The sequence below is a fragment of the Ranitomeya variabilis genome, chromosome 3 (assembly GCF_051348905.1).
Source record: "Ranitomeya variabilis isolate aRanVar5 chromosome 3, aRanVar5.hap1, whole genome shotgun sequence".
NCBI classification, from domain to species: Eukaryota; Metazoa; Chordata; class Amphibia; order Anura; family Dendrobatidae; genus Ranitomeya; species Ranitomeya variabilis.
In genome coordinates this window covers 123,629,135-123,650,806 of record NC_135234.1, presented here as the reverse complement: position 1 = coordinate 123,650,806, position 21,672 = coordinate 123,629,135, and the positions used below count along the sequence as shown (strand labels likewise).

General features: G+C 44.4%; 1 protein-coding gene across 4 annotated transcripts in view; it reads right to left on the bottom strand.

The window, feature by feature from the left end:
* BCLAF3 (BCLAF1 and THRAP3 family member 3) overlaps positions 1-21,672 on the bottom strand; it is a 138,744-nt gene that overhangs the window by 61,592 nt on the left and 55,480 nt on the right. For all 4 annotated transcript variants that reach the window (XM_077294638.1, XM_077294637.1, XM_077294635.1 and 1 more), the window contains 5 exons: positions 20,066-20,121; positions 18,534-19,088; positions 17,481-18,128; positions 14,968-15,075; positions 8,889-9,061 (listed from right to left, as the gene is read on the bottom strand). In XM_077294638.1, coding sequence (XP_077150753.1) covers positions 8,889-9,061; positions 14,968-15,075; positions 17,481-18,128; positions 18,534-19,088; positions 20,066-20,106 — 1,525 coding nt within the window. In that variant the 5' untranslated portion in view covers positions 20,107-20,121. The remainder of the gene's footprint in view (positions 1-8,888; positions 9,062-14,967; positions 15,076-17,480; positions 18,129-18,533; positions 19,089-20,065; positions 20,122-21,672) is intronic.

The following is a 21,672-nucleotide window of genomic DNA, read 5'->3' as shown; positions in this document are numbered from 1 at the left end:
TGGCCTAATGGATATTGATCATGTGCACTAAAGAAATACACCAGACACAGTCAGCTGTAACTCTCCTTGATCAAAGTGTGGCTCAGCTCCAAGAAGGGCTTTTATTAGTGAAAACACAATGTTATATATCTCCTGTAAGGGGGCTCGGTTAGCTCTAAAATGGGAGTGATCGGATGTATTCCATTGGTTAGTGGGTTGGGCATGAGCAAGTCCATGGGCGGATCCATGAGGTCATCAAGGTGGGTTGGTCCGTGAGGTCATCAGAGTGGGCGTCGCTGTGGGTGGATCCATGAGGTCATCAGTGTGGGCGTCGTCTTGGATACCAGACCGCATGGTCTGCTAAAACAGGAAATGGCAGCCATCTTCAGTGTCTTCATTGTTCATCTTGGATACCAGACCGCATGGCTCTGGTAGAGGAGATGGCAGCCATCTTAAGTGTCTTACTTTGTCTGAGGAAAACTTATGTAAGGTTAAACAATACATGTTATAGGTTGCTTCCCACAATTACCTTATGTGTTGAGGTTAATTAAGTATTTGATCTTATGGCTCTCCTCAACAAAAGGACACCAGAAACAAAATTGTAGCCCTGCACCAGGCTGGGAAGACTGAATCTGCAATAGCCAACCAGCTTGGAGTGAAGAAATCAACAGTGGGAGCAATAATTAGAAAATGGAAGACATTCAAGACCACTGATAATCTCCCTCGATCTGGGGCTCCACGCAAAATCCCACCCCGTGGGGTCAGAATGATCACAAGAACGGTGAGCAAAAATCCCAGAACCACGCGGGGGGACCTAGTGAATGAACTGCAGAGAGCTGGGACCAATGTAACAAGGCCTACCATAAGTAACACACTACGCCACCATGGACTCAGATCCTGCAGTGCCAGACGTGTCCCACTGCTTAAGCCAGTACATGTCCGGGCCCGTCTGAAGTTTGCTAGAGAGCATTTGGATGATCCAGAGGAGTTTTGGGAGAATGTCCTATGGTCTGATGAAACCAAACTGGAACTGTTTGGTAGAAACACAACTTGTCGTGTTTGGAGGAAAAAGAATACTGAGTTGCATCCATCAAACACCATACCTACTGTAAAGCATGGTGGTGGAAACATCATGCTTTGGGGCTGTTTCTCTGCAAAGGGGCCAGGACGACTGATCCGGGTACATGAAAGAATGAATGGGGCCATGTATCTTGAGATTTTGAGTGCAAACCTCCTTCCATCAGCAAGGGCATTGAAGATGAAACGTGGCTGGGTCTTTCAACATGACAATGATCCAAAGCACACCGCCAGGGCAACGAAGGAGTGGCTTCGTAAGAAGCATTTCAAGGTCCTGGAGTGGCCTAGCCAGTCTCCAGATCTCAACCCTATAGAAAACCTTTGGAGGGAGTTGAAAGTCCGTGATGCCAAGCGAAAAGCCAAAAACATCACTGCTCTAGAGGAGATCTGCATGGAGGAATGGGCCAACATACCAACAACAGTGTGTGGCAACCTTGTGAAGACTTACAGAAAACGTTTGACCTCTGTCATTGCCAACAAAGGATGTATTACAAAGTATTGAGATGAAATTTTGTTTCTGACCAAATACTTATTTGCCACCATAATATGCAAATAAAATGATAAAAAAACAGACAATGTGATTTTCTGGATTTTTTTTTCTCAGTTTGTCTCCCATAGTTGATGTCTACCTATGATGTAAATTACAGACGCCTCTCATCTTTTTAAGTGGTGGAACTTGCACTATTGCTGACTGACTAAATACTTTTTTGCCCCACTATATATATATGGGCAGCACGGTGGCTCAGTGGATAGCACTGCAGCCTTGCAGCGCTGGAGTCCTGGGTTCAAACCCCACCAAGGACTACATCTGCAAAGAGTTTGTATGTTCTCTCTGTGTTTGCGTGGGTTTCCTCCGGGCACTCCGGTTTCCTCCCACATTCCAAAGACATACTGATAGAGAATTTAGATTGTGAGCCCCAATGGGGACAGCAATGATAATGTGTGCAAACTGTAAAGCGCTGCGGAATATGTTAGCGCTATATAAAAATAAAGATTATATATATATATATATATATATATATATATATATATATATATATATATATATATATATATATATATATATATATGTTCTGTTTCAACACAATGATTGTTTTATCAGCAGGAGATTATGACAGCAACACTAGCTGCCCATGTGCATCCTAGTTCAAACACACCCCCAGCACCGACTAGCAGCTCACTGTCAATAGATAATGCACTTAGGGAGCTGTGGTGTGGGTGGGTTAGCTTTCCGAGCTCTGCTACATTTAAAAATTCTGATTGTGTCACAACTGCTGCACCCAGTAAACTAAATGAAACATCGCTGGAATCAGGTTTTTTTTCCTCTACATTATGCTGCTCTCAGATGAGGTAGTAAAAACATGGTGACAGATTCCATTCAGTAAATGGGTAAAATTGTAACGTGCTTGTAAAAATAGAATTATTCTTACCGTTAATTCGGTTTCTAGTAACCCACCACGACAGCACACCTGGAGGATGTTACCCCTTTCCTAATAGGGACAGGAAATGACAAGAGGTTAAATAACCCCTCCCTCATCCTCCCCTCAGTGTTATTATAAAGGACCACAGGAGAATGAATGCTTCAAATTATATTTATTCTTTTCAGAACGTATATTAAGCAAAGGGAGGGATTACTCCTGCTGTCATGGTGGGTTACTAGAAACCGAATTAACGGTAAGAATAATTCTATTTTCTCTAGTAACCCCCCACGACAGCACACCTGGAGCAGTACCCAAGAGTAATTATTAGGGAGGGACTACAGCACTAAGGACTTTTTCTCCGAAGGCTAAGTCTTCTTTTGACATCAGGTCAAGCCTGTAATGTTTGGAGAACGTATGGACCGAGGACCACGTAGCCGCTCTGCAAATTTGCTCGATGGAAGCACTGGCTTTCTCGGCCCAGGAGACAGCTGTTGCTCTAGTAGAATGGGCTGTGAGCTTTCCTGGTGGTGGAAGGCCTTGAATTTGATAAGCCTCCAGGATTGCTAGTTTGATCCAATTTGCAATTGTGGATCTGGAAGTCTTCTTCCCTTTATTCTGGCCGAGAAGATGAATAAACAGATTTTGATCTTTCCTAAACTTCTCTGATGCATGAAGATAATAGAGTACCATTCTTCGAACATCCAAGGTATGGAAATGTTCCTCTTCCTCATTCTTTGGTTCTTGATAGAAAGATGGAAGAATTATCTCCTGCGATTTGTGGAAATCGGAGACTACCTTTGGGAGAAAGGATGGGTCTAATCGCAGGATAAGCCTGTCCTGAAGAATCTTCATGTAGGGCTCATTGATTGATAGGGCTTGTAGTTCACCCACTCTTCTGGCTGTTGTTATGGCTACTAGGAAGGTGGTCTTCCAAGCGAGTTTATCCATGGTTATGGAAGATAAGGGTTCAAACGGTGGCAGTGTAAGTCCTTTCAGGACTATATTCAGGTCCCAGGATGGAACTATATTTATGGGTCTTGGAGATATGCGGGATGCCGCCGTCATGAATCTTCTTACCCATCTATGTTCAGCTAAAGACTGGTCAAAATAAGAGCTCAAGGCTGCTACTTGTACCTTGAGGGTGCTGGGTCTGAGACCCTTCTCTAGCCCATCTTGTAGAAAATCCAGGATCTTGGCTAGGTTTGGCTTATCTGGGTTAGGTTGTTCAGGAGCACACCATGTGATGAACGTCTTCCAGATCTTATGGTAAATAGAATTAGTAACCGTTTTGCGGCTTTTTTGTAATGTTTTAATTACCCTCTTTGATAGTCCTCTAGTTCTCAAAATTGAGAATTCAGAAGCCAGGCATTTAGGTGTAGCCTCTCGGGATCTGGATGCAGTATTGGCCCCTGGTAGAGAAGGTCTTTGACCGGTGGAAGTGCTATTGGCCCATCTATCTTTAGACTGATGAGGGCCCCGAACCAACCTCTTTTGGGCCAAAGTGGAGCCACTAGGATCACCTTGAGTTTTTCTGCCCTTATTTTCTGCAGGACTTTTGGTAGGACTGGCAATGGCGGGAAAGCGTATGCTAGCGTGAATGTCCATGGCTGGACCAATGCGTCCACAGCTAACCCCGGATTCATCGGATCTAGCGAGAAGAACTGGTCTACCTTTGTGTTCTGGCTGTTTGCGAACAAGTCCACTTCTGGCTGACCCCATCTTTTGACTAGTATCTGAAAGACTTCTGGGTTTAGGCTCCATTCTCCTAGATGGACCTCTGTTCTGCTCAAGAAGTCGGCTTGTACGTTTATCTCCCCTTTTATATGTAGGGCGGATATGGAGAGAACATGTTCTTCAGCCCACGAAAATATTCTTGCTGATATTGTCTTTAGATCTTCGTGTCTTGTACTTCCCTGGTGGCGAAGGTGGGCAACTGTTGTCATGTTGTCTGAGTATATTTTTATGTGGGAATTTTGTACAAGAATTACCGCTGTTTTGAGGACTTCTTCCACTGCCTTTAGCTCTTTGAAATTTGAGGATTTTTGTGCTATTTCGGCTGACCAGGATCCCTGGAATATGTGCTGGTCTACCGTGGCTCCCCAACCTTTTCCACTGGCATCTACTGTTATGGTCACTGCTGGGACCTGCAACCAGGGAACTCCTCTTATTAGGTTCTCTTTTTGTAGCCACCATGTTAATGAGGACTTTACATGCGGTGGTATCCGGATCTTTTTGTCTAGAGAACCTGGGGATCCGTCCCAGCTTGACAGAATAAATGTCTGAAGTATCCTGGTGTGGGCTTGAGCCCATGCCACCATCTGGATGCAAGATGTCATGGTACCTAGAACCGACATGGCCCATCTTAGAGATACACACTTCTTGTCCCGTAATGTTCTTATCTTTGATGTAAGCAGGGACCGTTTTTGTTCGGGTAAGAAAGAGGTTTGTCTGTGGGAGTCTAATAAGACCCCTAAAAAGATCTTTGTTGTGGACGGAACCATATCCGATTTTTTGGGGTTTATCACCCAACCCAGGGATGACAGGATCTGGACTGTTGTCTGAAGGTGTTCCTGTAGAATTGGAACCGTGGGGCCCACTACCAAGAGGTCGTCGAGGTATGGGATTATGCATATCTGCCGACTTCTGATGTACGCCATCACCTCGGACATGACCTTTGTAAAGATCCTTGGAGCTGCTGATAGTCCGAATGGGAGGACATTGAACTGGAAGTGGTCTATAACTTCTCCCCTGGTGACTGCAAACCTTAGGAATTTCCGATAGGTTGGATGGACTGGGACGTGGTAATATGCGTCCTGTAAATCGATGGTTGCCATGACGAAGTCTTGCCCTATTAAGGGTACTGTTGATCTGATGGACTCCATTCTGAATCTTCTGTAGGTTACATATTGATTCAGCGGTTTCAGATTGATTATCATCCGATGGGTTCCGTTTGGTTTCCTTATCAGAAATAGGCTGGAATAATGGCCCTTGTTTCTTTCGTCTTTTGGGACTGGGGAGATCACATTGTTGATTAAGAGATCTTCTATCCCAGTTATCAGGGTGGACTGTAGCTTTGGTGTTGATAACGTTGTAGTTTTCATTCTTTTTTGGGGGTATGGTGTAAACTCTATTTTCATCCCCTCTTTGACCAATTTTAAGGTCCACTGATCCACCCCGATCTTTTGCCAGACTGGGAGGAAGTTCGAAATCCGACCCCCCACTATGACGGCGTCATTGCTTTCTCTGGTTTTGGGGTTGTGAAAGAAAAAGATTCCTGTCTTTCCCTCCTTTCGGATAGCTCCAGCGACCTGTTTTACCCTTTCCTCTGTATTGAGGGGTATGCTCCTGCTGAGCGCGGAAGGGTTTTTTCCTAGGGTTTCTAGGTTCTGGTAAGGTCTTTTTCTTGTCTGAAGCCTTTTCCAAAAGATCATCCAAGGCTGGTCCAAACATATACTTTCCTTTAAAAGGAATGGAACACAGCCTCATCTTGGAAGTCATATCCCCAGACCAGGATCTTAGCCAGAGTGCACGCCTTACTGAGTTTGACAGTGCGGATGATCTCGCCGTCACTCTCACGGATTCTGCAGAAGCATCTGCTAAAAAGCCTGTTGCTTTCTGGAAGATAGGCAAGGAGGCCAGAATATCTTCTCTCGGAGTACCTGAGGACAAGTGCTCCTCTAGCTGTCCCAGCCAGCGATGCATCGATCTAGCAACGCAAGTGGATACTGAATTGATGCTCAGTAAAGATGCTGACGTCTCCCACGACTTCCTTAGTAGTCCGTCCATCTTGCGTTCCAGAGGGTCTCTCAGTTGGGAGGCATCCTCGAATGGTAGCGTGGTCTTTTTGGCTACTCTGGCAATCTGGACGTCCACTTTTGGGACTTCTGACCAGCATGACGCTTTTTCGGCATCTACAGGAAATCTGTCTTTAATTTCTGCTGGAGTAGTCAGCTTCTTTTCTGGGGATTCCCACTCGTCCAGAACTAAATCTCGGATGTTTTGGTGAATAGGAAACACCTGACGCTTCCTAGAACGAAGTCCTCCAAACATCTCTTCTTGCACCGAGTGGGCCGTCTTTTCTTCCTCAACCTCCATAGTTTTCCTTACAGCCGTAAGGAGTTCTTCCATATCAGATGAAGAGAAGTAGTATCTTTCTTGCTGGACAGTTTCAGAGTCCAGGGATAATTCACCCTCCTCTGGGGGTTCGTCCGATGTCTCTCCCTGAGAGTCCTCCTGCTCTTCCTCCTGTGGATTAAGTTTTCTTTTCTTAGCCTCAGGAGGGGCACTAGGAGATGGTGTAGGTTGGGAAAGAGTGGCTAGAGATGTTTTAATCTCCTGCTGGATTAAGGTTTTAATCTCTTCTATCAGGGATGGCCGTTCCTCGCTGACAATTTTGTCTGTGCATTCTTTGCACAATGATTTTTTATATGAAGAGGACAGCTTCTTCATACAGACTGCGCATTTGCGGGTCATTTTTGTTTTGCTTCCTGATGTGGGTTCCTTGTCCCCCTAAAAAGGAAGGGGAGAAGGAATCATAAGACTACAACCCACATCAGGGAATGGACACCCGGGGCCAGATTACTCACTGGGGCCGGGATGGTGCTGTGTTCTGCAGGTGCAGAGCGCGAGGAAGCAGACATCTCCATAGTCTTCACCACACAGTGGTCCTACCTGCGATGTCTTCCTGTCCAGGGCCTGAATATATAGGCGACCGGACGTAGCACCTGTCCTCCTGCATGAGGACCTCCTCCTCCGGTGTCCGGAAGTACGTGGGGGGAGGACGCCGACGTCTTCCCTGCTATCTGCCTAGCGTTCCTGGCTGGAACGCACGAGGAACTTCCTGATTCAAAGAAGCCGGCCGGCGTCTGACGTCATATCCGGCCGCAGACCGGAAGTACCTACACGCGCGCGTGGTACGGAGGAGGAGAAGGGCTGGAGAGCTCCGAGAGGCCTCCAGCCGAAGAACGCCCCAGACCTTACCCGCAGGTGCGGAATGGCGGCGGTGAAGAGTCCCGAGTCAGAGGAGACGGGAGCAGCGACAGGGAATGGACGTAAGTCTGATCCCAGCTGCCCGGCCAGATTATCTGTATACCCCCCGGTGACCGCTGCCGGCACAGTGCACCTGGGATGACCTCTTCATCCCTAGTAGGGACAGGAAAGAACACTGAGGGGAGGATGAGGGAGGGGTTATTTAACCTCTTGTCATTTCCTGTCCCTATTAGGAAAGGGGTAACATCCTCCAGGTGTGCTGTCGTGGGGGGTTACTAGAGAAAACAGACATTGTAATTTACCGAATATTAAAAATGACCCCCGCTATCAAGAACACAGGGATTTTGAATTCTGTGTTGTACAGCTCAATGTTAAAGGGAACCTGTCCCAAGCCCCCCCCCCCCAGGCGTTTGTTCCCTTTAAAATCACCGGCCCCAAAATAGATAAGACGCGCCTTTTGCAATAAATGCTGCTCGGAAGCCGGCTGGTTGATTGTGTCCAGACAGCTTCAGTCCCCCTGCGCTTCTACCAGCAGCATCGGCAGCAGCTCAGCCATGCCGCCGACACCAGCTGTCATCTTCAGCGCAGCGCCCTCCGCCAAGTGAGATATCAGGAGGCAGGGGAGCGGTGTGCTCCGGAATACAGGAACATAAGAAAACACCTTCAAAGTCGTTGTCCAAATTAACTAAAAGCCACCACAGGAAGCAATATATTAAAACAGGTAAATTATATATACTCATCCATCTCAAATTCACTGATCGGGTGCAATGTCATGGTCGGTAATACCTACACGCCACTAATCACGGCCTCGGAAGTCTAGTGACATATCCTGTGATTCATGGCAGTGTCATGCCTGTAAGCAACTCTTTAATTTACTCGGACAACCCCTTCTAATTCCTCATGTTCGCCCCCATTAAAATAAAGACACCTATACACCTTTCGTGCCGACACCGTTACAGTGGTGTTGGTACTAACATTCCCAGGGCTCACGTGAGGTTGCTATGATACGTGAGCCCTGTGCCCAATCAGAGCTGGCGTCACAGACCCCACCTTCATAAGTGATCAACAAGAAGCCAGGGCTGCGGCTGACCGCTCACTTCCTCTTGATTATTTATATGTCTGAAAGCGGGGCCAGGGACGCCAGCACTGATTGGGCACAGGGCTCACGTGATATAACCGCATCACATGAGCCCGGGGAAAGCGAGTGCTGACAACGCTGCTGAAATGGGAGGTGAGTGTAGAGGTTTCCATTCTATCGGGGTAAACTGGTGTCCTGACAACCCCTTTAAGAGTAATTTTCCACATAGCATTAGAAAGCATTAGGACCACATTAAAGACAATATTACACTGCCCAGACCACTTCAATCTACAGCCAAAGAACAGTATGTCCTAATATACCATTGATTTACCATTTCATCTCACCTTTGACTTCATGGATGATGGTTATGATTTCCTGAGTAAATGCAGACTTTGGAGCATCATTTTCCCCGTGCTTTGAAGAACTTAGATGGTCAAACACAGGGTGAAAAGCGTCCTTTCCACGTACAGCAACCAGGTCTTCCGACATCTGTCTCTCATTGGAAGTGGTATTGTTCCTGCAATGGTTAAAGCAGTCTTACTTTGTATGTCCAGCAAAAATACGAAAAATAACAAAAAAAATCCATGAAGTGGTTGTCATATTTGCTGAATGGTTTTCACTGTCCAGATTGTTCCATCTGCATGCGCACACAGCTTCTGGTGCTTTCTCTTTGGCCTTAAGGTACCGTCACACTAAACGATATCGCTAGCGATCCGTGACGTTGCAGCTTCCTGGCTAGCGATATCGTTGTGTTTGACACGCAGCAGCGATCAGGATCCTGCTGTGATGTCGCTGGTCGTTGATTAACCCCTTCCCGACCCATGACGCCACATAGGCGTCATGAAAACCTGTGCCAATCCGACCCATGACGCCTATGTGGCGTCATGGAATGATCGCGTCCCTGCAAATCGGGTGAAGGGGTTAACTCCCATTTTACCCGATCTGCAGAGACAGGGGGAGTGGTGCTTCAGCCCAGGGGGGGTGGCTTCACCCCCCCGTGGCTACGATCGCTCTGATTGGCTGTTGAAAGTGAAACTGCCAATCAGAGCGATTTGTAATATTTCACCTAAAAAACAGGTGAAATATTACAATCCAGCCATGGCCGATGCTGCAATATCATCGGCCATGGCTGGAAAACCTGAAGTGACCACCCCCCACCCCACCGATCGCCCCCCCAGTGCTCCGGTGCGTGGTCCGGTCCCCTCCGTCCTGTGCTCCGCTGCCCCGTGCTCCTGCCCGCTCCCCCGTCCTGCTGTCCGCTCCTCCCCCCGTCCTCCGATCACCCCCCTGTGCTCAGATCCACCCCCCCTTCATACTTACCGATCCTCCCGGTGTCCGGCCGTCTCCTCGCTGGGCGCCGCCATCTTCCAAAATGGCGGGCGCATGCTCAGTACGCCCGCCGGCCGGCAGATTCCTTACAGGTACATTTTGATCGCTGTGGTAGTTTCTACCACAGCAATCAAAATAAAAAAAATAATAAATAAACCCCCCCCTTTATCACCCCCATAGATAGGGACAATAATAAAATAAAGAAAATATTTTTTTATTTTTTTTTTTCCCACTAGGGTTAGGGTTAGAACTAGGGTTAGGGTTAGATCTAGGGTTAGGGTTACGGGTAGGGTTAGGGTTATGGCATGTGCGGATTTGGCCGCGGATCCGCAGCGGATCGGCCGCGGATCCGCAGCGGATTGGCCGCTGCGAATTCGTAGCAGTTTTCCATCAGGTTTACAGTACCGTGTACACCTATGGAAAACCAAATCCGCTGTGCCCATAATGCGGAAAATTCCGTGCAGAAACGCTGCGTTGTATTTTCCACAGCATGTCAATTCTTTGTGCGGATTCCGCAGCGTTTTACACCTGTTCCTCAATAGGAATCCACAGGTGAAATCCGCACAAAAAAACACTGGAAATCTGCTGTAAATCCGCAGGTAAAACGCAGTGCCTTTTACTTGCAGATTTTTCAAAAGTCGTGCAGAAAAATCTCACACGAATCCGCTACGTGGGCACATACCCTTAGGGTTAGGGTTGGAATTAGGGCTAGGGTTGGAATTAGGGTTACGGGTGTGTTGGGGTTAGGGTTGTGGTTAGGGGTGTGTTGGGGTTAGGGTTGGGATTAGGGTTATGGCTACAGTTGGGATTAGGGTTAGGGGTGTGTTGGGGTTAGTGTTGAAGTTAGAAATGAGGGGTTTCCACTGTTTAGGCACATCAGGGGTCTCCAAACGCAACATGGCGCCACCATTGATTCCAGCCAATCTTGCATTCAAAAAGTCAAATGGTGCTCCCTCCCTTCCAAGCCCCGACGTGTGCCCAAACAGTGGTTTACCCCCACATTTGGGGTACCAGCGTACTCAGGACAAACTGGGCAACAACTGTTGGGGTCCAATTTCTCCTGTTACCCTTGCAAAAATAAAAAATTACTTGCTAAGACATAATTTTTGAGAAAAGAAGAATGATTTTTTTATTTTCACGGCTCTGCGTTGTAAACTTCTGTGAAGCACTTGGGGGTTGAACGTGCTCATCACACATCTAGATAAGTTCCTTGGGGGGTCTAGTTTCCAAAATGGGGTCACTTGTGGGGGGTTTCTACTGTTTAGGCACATCAGGGGCTCTGCAAATGCAACGTGACGCCCGCAGACCATTCCATCAAAGTCTGCATTTCAAATGTCACTACTTCACTTCCGAGCCCTGACGTGCGCCCAAACAGTGGTTTACCCCCACACATGGGGTATCATCGTACTCAGGACAAACTGGACAACAACATTTGGGGTCCAATTTCTCCTATTACCCTTGGAAAATTAAAAAATCCTGGGCTAAAAATCATTTTTGAGGAAAGAAAAATTATTTTTTATTTTCACGGCTCTGCGTTATAAACTTCTGTGAAGCATCTGGGGGTTATAAGTGCTCACTATGCTTCTAGATAAGTTCCTTGGGGGGTCTACTTTCCAAAATGGGGTCACTTGTGGGAGCGCTCCAATGTTTAGGCACACGGGGGCTCTCCAAACGTGACATGGTCTCTGCTAGCGATGGAGATCATTTTTCATTCAAAAAGTCAAATGGCGCTCCTTCCCTTCCGAGCCTTGCCGTGCACCCAAACAGTGGTTTACCCCCACATATGAGGTATCAACATACTCAGCAGAAATTGCCCAACAAATTTTAGGATCCATTTTATCCTGTTGCCCATGTGAAAATGAAAAAATTGAGGCTAAAATAATTTTTTTGTGAAAAAAAAGTACTGTTTCATTTTTACGGATCAATTTGTGAAGCACCTGGGGGTTTAAAGTGCTCACTATGCTTCTAGATAAGTTCCTTGGGGGGTCTAGTTTCCAAAATGGGGTCACTTGTGGGGGAGCTCCAATGTTTAGGCACACGGGGGCTCTCCAAACGCGACATGGTGTCCGCTAAAGATTGGAGCCAATTTTTCATTCAAAAAGTCAAATGGCGCTCCTTTCCTTCCAAGCCCTGCCGTATGCCCAAACAGTGGTTTACCCCCACATATGAGGTATCAGCGTACTCAGGACAAATTGGACAACATCGTTCGTGGTCCAGTTTTTCCTTTTACCCTTGGGAAAATAAAAAAATTGTTGCTAAAAGATCATTTTTGTGACTAAAAAGTTAAATGTTCATTTTTTCCTTCCATGTTGCTTCTGCTGCTGTGAAACACCTGAAGGGTTAATAAACTTCTTGAATGTGGTTTTGAGCACCTTGAGGGGTGCAGTTTTTAGAATGGTGTCACTTTGGGGTATTTTCAGCCATATAGAACCCTCAAACTGACTTCAAATGTGAGGTGGTCCCTAAAAAAAATGGTTTTGTAAATTTTGTTGTAAAAATGAGAAATCACTGGTCAAATTTTAACCCTTATAACTTCCTAGCAAAAAAAAAATTTGTTTCCAAAATTGTGCTGATGTAAAGTAGACATGTGAGAAATGTTATTTATTAACTGTTTTGTGTCACATACCTCTCTGGTTTAACAGAATAAAAATTCAAAATGTGAAAATTGCGAAATTTTCAAAATTTTCGCCAAATTTCCGTTTTTTTCACAAATAAACTCAGAAATTATCGACCTAAATTTACCACTAACATGAAGCCCAATATGTCACGAAAAAACAATCTCAGAATCGCTAGGATCCGTTGAAGCGTTCCTGAGTTATTACCTCATAAAGGGACACTGGTCAGAATTGCAAAAAACGGCAAGGTCATTAAGGCCAAAATAGGCTGGGTCATGAAGGGGTTAAAGTTCAGAACTTTATTTGGTCGTCAGATCGCCGTGTATCCTTGTGTTTGACAGCAAAAGCAATGATACCAGCAATGTATTACAATGGTAACCAGGGTAAATATCGGGTTACTAAGCGCAGGGCCGCGCTTAGTAACCCGATGTTTACCCTGGTTACCAGTGTAAAATGTAAAAAAACAAAACAGTACATACTCACCTTCGCGTCCCCCGCCGTCCGCTTCCTGCACTGACTGAGCGCTGGCCGTAAAGTGAAAGCACAGCACAGCGGTGACGTCACCGCTCTGCTGTTAGGGCCGGCACTCAGTCAGTGCAGGAAGCGGACGCCGGGGGACGCGAAGGTGAGTATGTACTGTTTGTTTTTTTTACATTTTACACTGGTAACCAGGGTAAACATCGGGTTACTAAGCGCGGCCCTGCGCTTAGCAACCCGATGTTTACCCTGGTTACCCGGGGACCTCGGCATCGTTGGTCGCTGGAGAGCGGTCTGTGTGACAGCTCTCCAGCGACCAAACAGCGACGCTGCAGCGATCGGCATCGTTGTCTGTATCGCTGCGGCGTCGCTTAGTGTGACGGTACCTTAACTCCTTTGTGTCTGGGGCTACCTTCACAGAATGCAGACTGTGCATACAGAGAGCAGTGGAACCAAAGCAAACAATGGGAATGGCCCCTAAAAATCACATCTCAAAAGACTAAGGCCGGGTTCACATTTGCGTTCGGGGGCTTTGCAGAGGGCTGCGTAGTCCTCCATTAAGCCCCGCCTACTTCTGCATGCGTCCTGCATACCTATCTTTAACATTGGGTACGCAGGACATGCGGATGCGTCGTTTTGACGCGCACGCCATCCGCACAACCCGTGCAGTTGATGGGCGCTTCAAAACAACGCATCCGCAGGTCCTGCGTACCCAATGTTAAAGATAGGTATGCAGGACGCATGCAGAAGTAGGCGGGGCTTAACGGAGGACTGCGCAGCAAATGTGAACTTAGCCTTAGCGCTGCACTATAAAAAGACCATTGCAAACCAAGTCTTGTCTTTTATCCCTTTCTCTATCTATCCTGTAACTTTATTTTGTAGTTTTGTGACTTCCTATGTTCTAATTCAGTGAAAAGGAGAGGGGTGTAGGAGGCACTCATAATAAGTAAGTGATTGTTTGGGTTGCGGAGATGTTGGTCTCACCCTATTATACGTTGTAGTTAAATGCTCGCAGATCAAAATATAGTCGAATTTCAGTCCCATGCACATATTTTTCCCTGTTACACTATTATGATGATCAGATGCATTTATAGTGCTTGGCATAAATAAGTACACCCCCTTTGAAAAGTAAGATTTAATTCAATAGTTCAATGGGTACAAGAACAATTGCCAGATTACTTCTAAATTAGTTGATGCAAAAATGAATACACCCCTCACCAAAAGCTATTACATCTAGTATTTTGTATGATATTTAAGAACAGCACCATGAATTCACTGCTCTATATTGAAATCACTTTGTGTCCTTGGTATGCGGAGCACTATGTGTGTGTGTGTGTGTGTGTTTGTTTTTTCTGTCTGCACTTAATGTTGCTATGTAAATGGTTATTATGGTTATTATGCCTTCAGGCTTGTTGTCTTCATTGTATTTGTCTTTCTACTTTCCATTGCACTTTGAAATATATAGAGCCTCATTTATATGTATAAATGCATGTGTGGTCAATACAAAGGACAGGCACAAGACTTTTTCCTTCCAAAGACCATACTAAGGACCAGGGGGCACTCATTACGGGTGGAAGAAAGGCGATTCTGGCTGCTAAATAGGAAAGGGTTCTTTACAGTTCGAGCAGTCAGACTGTGGAAGGCCGACCACAAGAGATAGTAATGGCAGACACTATAACAGCTTTTAAAAAAGGGCTGAAGGATTTCCTCAATACACATAACATTGTAGGTTATGGATAATTTAGTGACAAAATGTATAATTGGTGCAGAAAAGTTGAACTTCATGGACCTAGGTCTTTTTTAAACCTATGTAACAATGTTAGGCTATATTCACACCTGAGCTTATACTTCTCACACAACAGCGCCCAACCAAACACATTAGCCATTAACCCACTGAGCTTGTCAGGTTTCTGCTATTGGTCTCAGTCACATAACCTCCATCCCTCACACCCCCAAATAGAAAAATACATTTTACAGGCTCCAGCACATTTTAATATATCACCTTTTTTGAACATCATTTTCTGATCTCTTTTGTTCGTAATTCTTCCCTTGGGGTACGTGAGACTTTGGCTGAATTTCCTTGGAGATATTCCAGTGTTCATTGGGTTGTCTAGGTAAGAATAAATTTAGGGAGTTACCTCAATCATATTCCATATATGCAGAAATAAATTTACATATAGCATGTTTTACACATGGACTGGGTAAGTTGTACAAAAATTAGAGGTGAGAGTTGTGAAGGTCTCATGTATCTTTACAATACTGACAGGGAATCTGTTACCAGGTTTTTGCTACCCCATTTAAGAGCATCATAATGTAGTGGCAAAAACCCTGAATCCAGCAATGTGTCACATTGCTGGGGTGCTTCCTGTAGCTTTGATACAAATCAGTGTTTTATCTGCTGTAGATCTAGCAGTTCTCTGAATGCTGAGCTCTGTATAACCCCACCCCCACCACTGATTGGCAGCTGTGTGTACACTGTGCATAGGCAGAAAGCTGCCAATCAGTGATGAGGGTGAAGCTATACAGAGCTCATGAATATGGAGGACTATCTGGCAGCAGGTCTACTAGTGATAATCTCTGGCTGATCAAACTGATTTATCATAACTACAGCAAGCAGTAAGTGACACATCTATATAATCAGGATCTCAGCGTCTACATTATGCTGCTCACAAGAGTAGGTGGCAAAAACTTTGGGACCGAATAAAATTAGTAATTAAGTCATTAGAAGAAAATACTACAAACTTTACAATACAAATATAGATGATGTAAAATGAATAAACATTACAGGGGCATTCTCAGAATTGAAAGTTAGGATAGGGGGTTCACTTACTGATTGCTAGGGGTCTGACTAATTAGACCCCCAGCGATCATAAGAACGGAACTTCAGAGAGTCACTTGTTGATCTTGATAAAGTACAGCAGAGCACTTTGCCACTTCCGTCAGTCCTATGGACAATGAATGAAACGGAGGTGGAGCGTGTGCATCTATGTCTGCAAAGCTCCGCTCTCAGGATAGCTGGGGTTCGACGTTTGGGAGTACGTGATCCGTCATACAATGATTAAGGGGTAGCTTTCAATTCTGGTAACACCGCTTTCAATGATAATAGAACATTAATTTCAAGAAGACAGTAAACATTTTGATGCAGGACAGAACTATCCCCTTACCTGTTCAATAATTCTTGCTCTTTGAGGTCATAAACAGGATCCACATTGTTGTTGTAAATCTACATAGCAATATATGATGCCACCCAATCATCAAACACTATATAAACTCTGATTTCGGCAGTGGAGTCATTTGCATATTATATTATCCTGTGCTATCATAGATTTGTGAGGCGAGAAAAATTTCATGCGACTTTACATTTTAATGTGCTTTTTAGTAGTAGCTGACTTCAATGATAAAAATATTACGGCGAGGTGGACCTCGGGTTTGAGAATTCTTTGTATTTTCATTGCAAATTTCGTTCATGTTTTTCGAGAGGTCACGATTAAAAGAAATGTTGGAGAACTAAGTCCACATGGTTAGGATTTGCTCCAGGTTAGGTATGAAAATGGGTCCTTAAAATATAGGACAATCATTGTGTTAACTCAAGCAGCCATGTAACTGTATGGGGAAAAAATGGATAGGGAAAGTATTCTGTCCATACACATTCAGCATATACGTTTCCACATATTTCATGGCTCTTTTTCAGCTGTATTAGGTGATGGTCATCATTCTTCATTTTCAAGATCTAAATCCTATATATAAGGATGATCAAAGTATAAAACATGTATTTCCTCTTAATGTAGTTAGCACCCATTACGCAGAATGTCAGCCGATAGACACCGCTAAGACAAAAAAAAATCACTTAATTAGGTCCGATTTGACTATTTTGGAGTTTGTAGCTTGTTTGTTGTTTTAATAATGTCTCCCGAAGTTTCACATAACATACACATTATTATGATTGACAGAGGATACAATTTTCTTTCCAGTAAAGTTGGTCACATGGAAACTTTCGGAAATGTGTCCCCCCTTGCTTTCTTTGGGGAATTAAATCAACATTTATTCAATCATCAAATGTTCCAACTCGTTTCCAAAGATTAATTGGTGAGTGAAGTCACTGCGAGCATAAGCCACTCTGCGAAAAATATTAGGCTTGGAAGGATAATGTTCATATGATCCGCATGAATGTCATGTATGAAGGGAGCGTGACCTTTTAGGAAAATATTTTGCTGTTCCCGTTTTCTATATCTTTTACGTTTTTTTTTTTGTACTTGTAGTCTTCTAATCTTACGATGAGCTTTCTTCTATTAGTAAATTAAGAGTGCATACTAGTCAGCTAGGTTTCTTCTGCAATTCCACCCCAGACATTATATTCCATTCACGCATGAAAATTTCAAGCTCTTTCAAGCTAACTTCTAGATGTGTCATCCTCTTGTTTCCACAGATGAAAGAAGCATGAACTTTTACCTCGCTCTCACAGAAAACCCAAGGAAAAAAAAAAAAATTAATTAGCAGATTAATTAAAAATAATACCTATACTTATCCACAGATTTCTTCAAATCCAATTTAACCATGATGGATTCCTTTTCAGAACTAATCTTCGATATTACGGTTGGCTCAGAAGATTTTGGATTATGGTTATCGAAGTGGCGTTTAGTACTTGATTCCATTCTATATTCAGCTTTCCTTCCAGTTTCCTTGTGCTTATGATTTGGGTGTTTGTTATCTGTTTTGAACATGTCCCTATCGGGAGCCTTTCTTTCATTGTATTTAGTAGACGGTTCTGGTGGCCTTTCAGAACTTTTCTCCCTTTCTCGGTTACTCGTATTTGATCTGTTGTGTTGAGAAGTTCTGGTGGGGAAGTTGTTCTTGTCTTCATAGCGGTTGTGTCTCTCAGCACGGTCATTTGAAAACGGTAACTCGCCGTGTACATACGATGGAGACCTGTGACTATAGTCATATTCTATCTTGGTAAGTTCTCCCGAATCTGTCTGGTATACAACAGGGCTGGGATCTCTGAGATCTGCGTCTTTTGACCAATTCTTTTCAGGATATGGCCGTGACGCATGATCATCATTCCAGTTAGAATGTCGATGTGGCGGCCGGTAATCATGTCTATCTGGATCTCTAGTTCTCTTGGAAAATGGCTCATGTTCTGTGTAATCATGATCCTCAGGATGCCTGTTGACATAAATAATTATTATCTTAGAGTGGAAATTAAAGCAGATCAGAAATCTAACATATGAGCACATTCCTTAAAGCAAACTGGTCATCAGATATCATGATACAAGATAATATATATAATTAAATGTATCTCAGAACTGATGAGACTGATGTACTTAATTTGGAAAGCCATGTGAGAAAATACATCTTGGTCTCATTTACAATGTGCTCGGAGTATGTGCCAGAATAGATCACAGTACATATAGCCAGCTTACATTTATAGCCCAGTTCACCAAACAGTGGTCAAAAGAGAGAGTCCTTTTGGTTTCTATTAGGATGCAGGTATAATTTTGCATGGGCCCTATAACTATACAGTTACATATGCTGGGAAATCAATGAAGGTAGACCTAAATAGCCCCCTACCTCTTGTGAAACAAATTTCGATCCATAAATTCTTCAGGTCTCCTGCCGGGTGGTGGTAAATATGAATCTGAAGTATCTCGATTCCATTGATCATTATGGTCATGCCAATCCCACTCAGGTTCTCTGTGGTGAGACCTGTGAGAAGTATCTTCTCGTCTTGAGGGTTTAAACCCGTTTGTTTCAGGATGCTCATTCAGTCCTTGGTTTCTCTGGTGATAATCTCGGTGTTCTCGGGGGCCATGTCTATTATGATCCTCAGGATATTTCGCTGGAAATCTCCTATTGCCATCTCCGCGCCTATCTGGAGAATGTACTCTTTTAAGTCGATTGGATGATTCAAAGGGAGATTTCCTTAAGTCTGTAGGAAGTGAATCTGACTCATAGTTTTTATCATTGAAGCGTTTATATGGAGGCATCCTAGAATGGCTTTGTCCATGCCTTTCTTCTTCCCAGTGTATGGGTCTTCTGGGGTCTCTATGGAACCCTTCACCATCTTGGTAATGCTCTTGAAAGTGTCTGTGTCTATCATGCTCCGGACTTCTGTATGGGGGAGGTCTACATAAACACAATGAAGTACAGTAAGATACATGGTTTGATATCACGCACAAGGTATTGCCATAACTGATTTTTTTCCAATAACCAATCCCCCTCTTTAAATGCTGTGTCCCCCATTGGTCGTTATGCTTCCATTTTGGTCTAGATGATCAATTGACTGCTGTAGGCAATCTCTGCCCACAATGGTGTGCAAAACATTGGGCTAGTTTCACACTAGCGTTTGTAGGAGCTGCGGACTTCCTCCGCCGCTAGCTCCGCCTACTCCTGCATGCGGTCGGCGTACCTATCTTTAACATTAGGTACGCAGGTCGTGCAGCTGTATGCGAATGTTTCCGCATGCGTCGTTTTGACGATGCGAAAAAAAAAAGAAATTGCTACAAGCTGCGTTCTACGCTGGTCGCCGCATCATCTAAACGACGCATGTGGAAGCATCCGCATACAGCGGCACGACCGGCGTACCTAATGTTAAAGATAGGTATGCAGGCCGCATGCAGAAGTAGGCGGAGCTAGAGGCGGAGGTGCGGCCGAGGGCGGGGCTTCACGGAGGAAGTCCACAGCCCTCCACAGCTCCTACAAACGCAAATGTGAAACTGGCCTAAGTAATTGCCTGCAGCGGCCACATGTCTATCTGAACTGAGCAGAAATATGACGATCGCTGGCTTTTACAAAACCCCATCCACACTGCTGTAAAAAAAATCTGTACAGATTGTAGGGTACACTGCATAATATTCATATTCCAAAATTGCTAGTGCCAGATTTTTACTATGGATTTTGGAATGAAATCCACAGCAGAATCTGATTAGAACACAGGTTTGCAGAGGAGTCACCGATGATTTTCAGCTATCCATTGCCTACAGTATTTACCATATGTAAAGCTCACCTAAAAGGTCAAGTTTCTTATGTCCATCAGTGATAAAGCTTAATAGAAATCCACAAATTCATACAGGAATATTAGGACTAGAAGATTATATACTAACCTTGATTTCCACCTGGGTGACCGTGAGCGTGACTTTGGCATACTTTATATGATGGCCTTAAAAGAAAGAAAGTAAGAAATTATTATAATATATATTTGCATCCTAAGGAAGAGTTAAAGCGAATCTGACAATTTTTTGAGGCATTGGAAACTGCCCTCTGCTACATCACAGACTCAGGACAAGTCAGAAAATGTACAAACATGACAGCAATTAGATTTCTTCCTTAATTTACAGATTCATTTCTAAGGGTACCGTCACACAGTACCATTTACATCGCTACGACGGCACGATTCGTGACGTCGCAGCGTCGTATGATTATCGCTCCAGCGTCGTAGACTGCGGTCACACGTTGCAATCACGGCGCTGGAGCGATGCCGAAGTCCCCGGGTAACCAGGGTAAACATCGGGTTACTAAGCGCAGGGCCGCACTTAGTAACCCGATGTTTACCGTGGTTACCAGCGTAAAAGTAAAAAAAAACAAACAGTACATACTCACCATCTGATGTCCGTCAGGTCCCTTGCCGTCTGCTTCCTGCTCTGACTGAGATCCGGCCGTACAGTGAGAGCAGAGTGCAGCGGCGACGTCACCGCTGTGATCTGCTCTCACTTTCCGGCCGGCAGACAGTCAGAGCGGAAAGCAGACGGCGAGGGACCTGACGGACATCAGATGGGGAGTATGTACGTTTTTTTTTTTTTACTTTTACGCTGGTAACCACGGTAAACATCGGGTTACTAAGCGTGGCCCTGCGCTTAGTTACCCGATGTTTACCCTGGTTACCAGCGAACGCATCGCTGGATCGCTGTCACACACAACGATCCAGCGATGACAGCGGGAGATCCAGCGACGAAAGAAAGTTTCAAACGATGTGCTACGACGTACGATTCTCAGCTGGGTGCCTGATCGCAGTAGCGTGTCAGACACTGCGAGATCATAACGATATCGCTAGAACGTCACGAATCGTGCCGTCGTAGCGATAAAAATGCCACTGTGTGACGGTACCCTTAGTCTACAGTTAATTTAAAGAAAAGATTATCTTTACTACTGAAAAGATAATAACAAACTGCAAGATTTCAAGACTCCTTGAATCTTTTCTTCAGGTATGTTTTAAATAAAAATTTAGAGGGCAAAACATTAATGACAAAAGGACATAAAAATAGTGTTGCCAATAAGAGAAGTGATGTAAGCAGAACTAATCATACGAGTAGACGAATAAACAGTTGAAACACTTAAGAAATCTAGAATGTGAAAGTTTTAGGTCTTCCATAATCTTTCATTGTTGTACTATACTACTAAGTTTGGGGGCAAAAACCTTTACCGAGAGTGCTTGAAATCAATCCATTCATTCCGAGTATGTCAAATGTTAATCTGTCCTTTCATATTTGCTGAAGATCAGAGTTGATTCTTGCGTTGAGCTTCTTTTCTGTTGCAACTACAGGGAACCCAAGTAGGACATTTGGTACATCCAATTTAGGTGAAGCTACCTGGGTTCTAGGAAACCTGATATGCCTTGGGAATCATAATTGGTCCATACATACAGACAGGTTTTACATTGCTTACATTGAGAGTTCCTGTTGTTGTTGGAGATCTCAACATCATAGAACTTCAA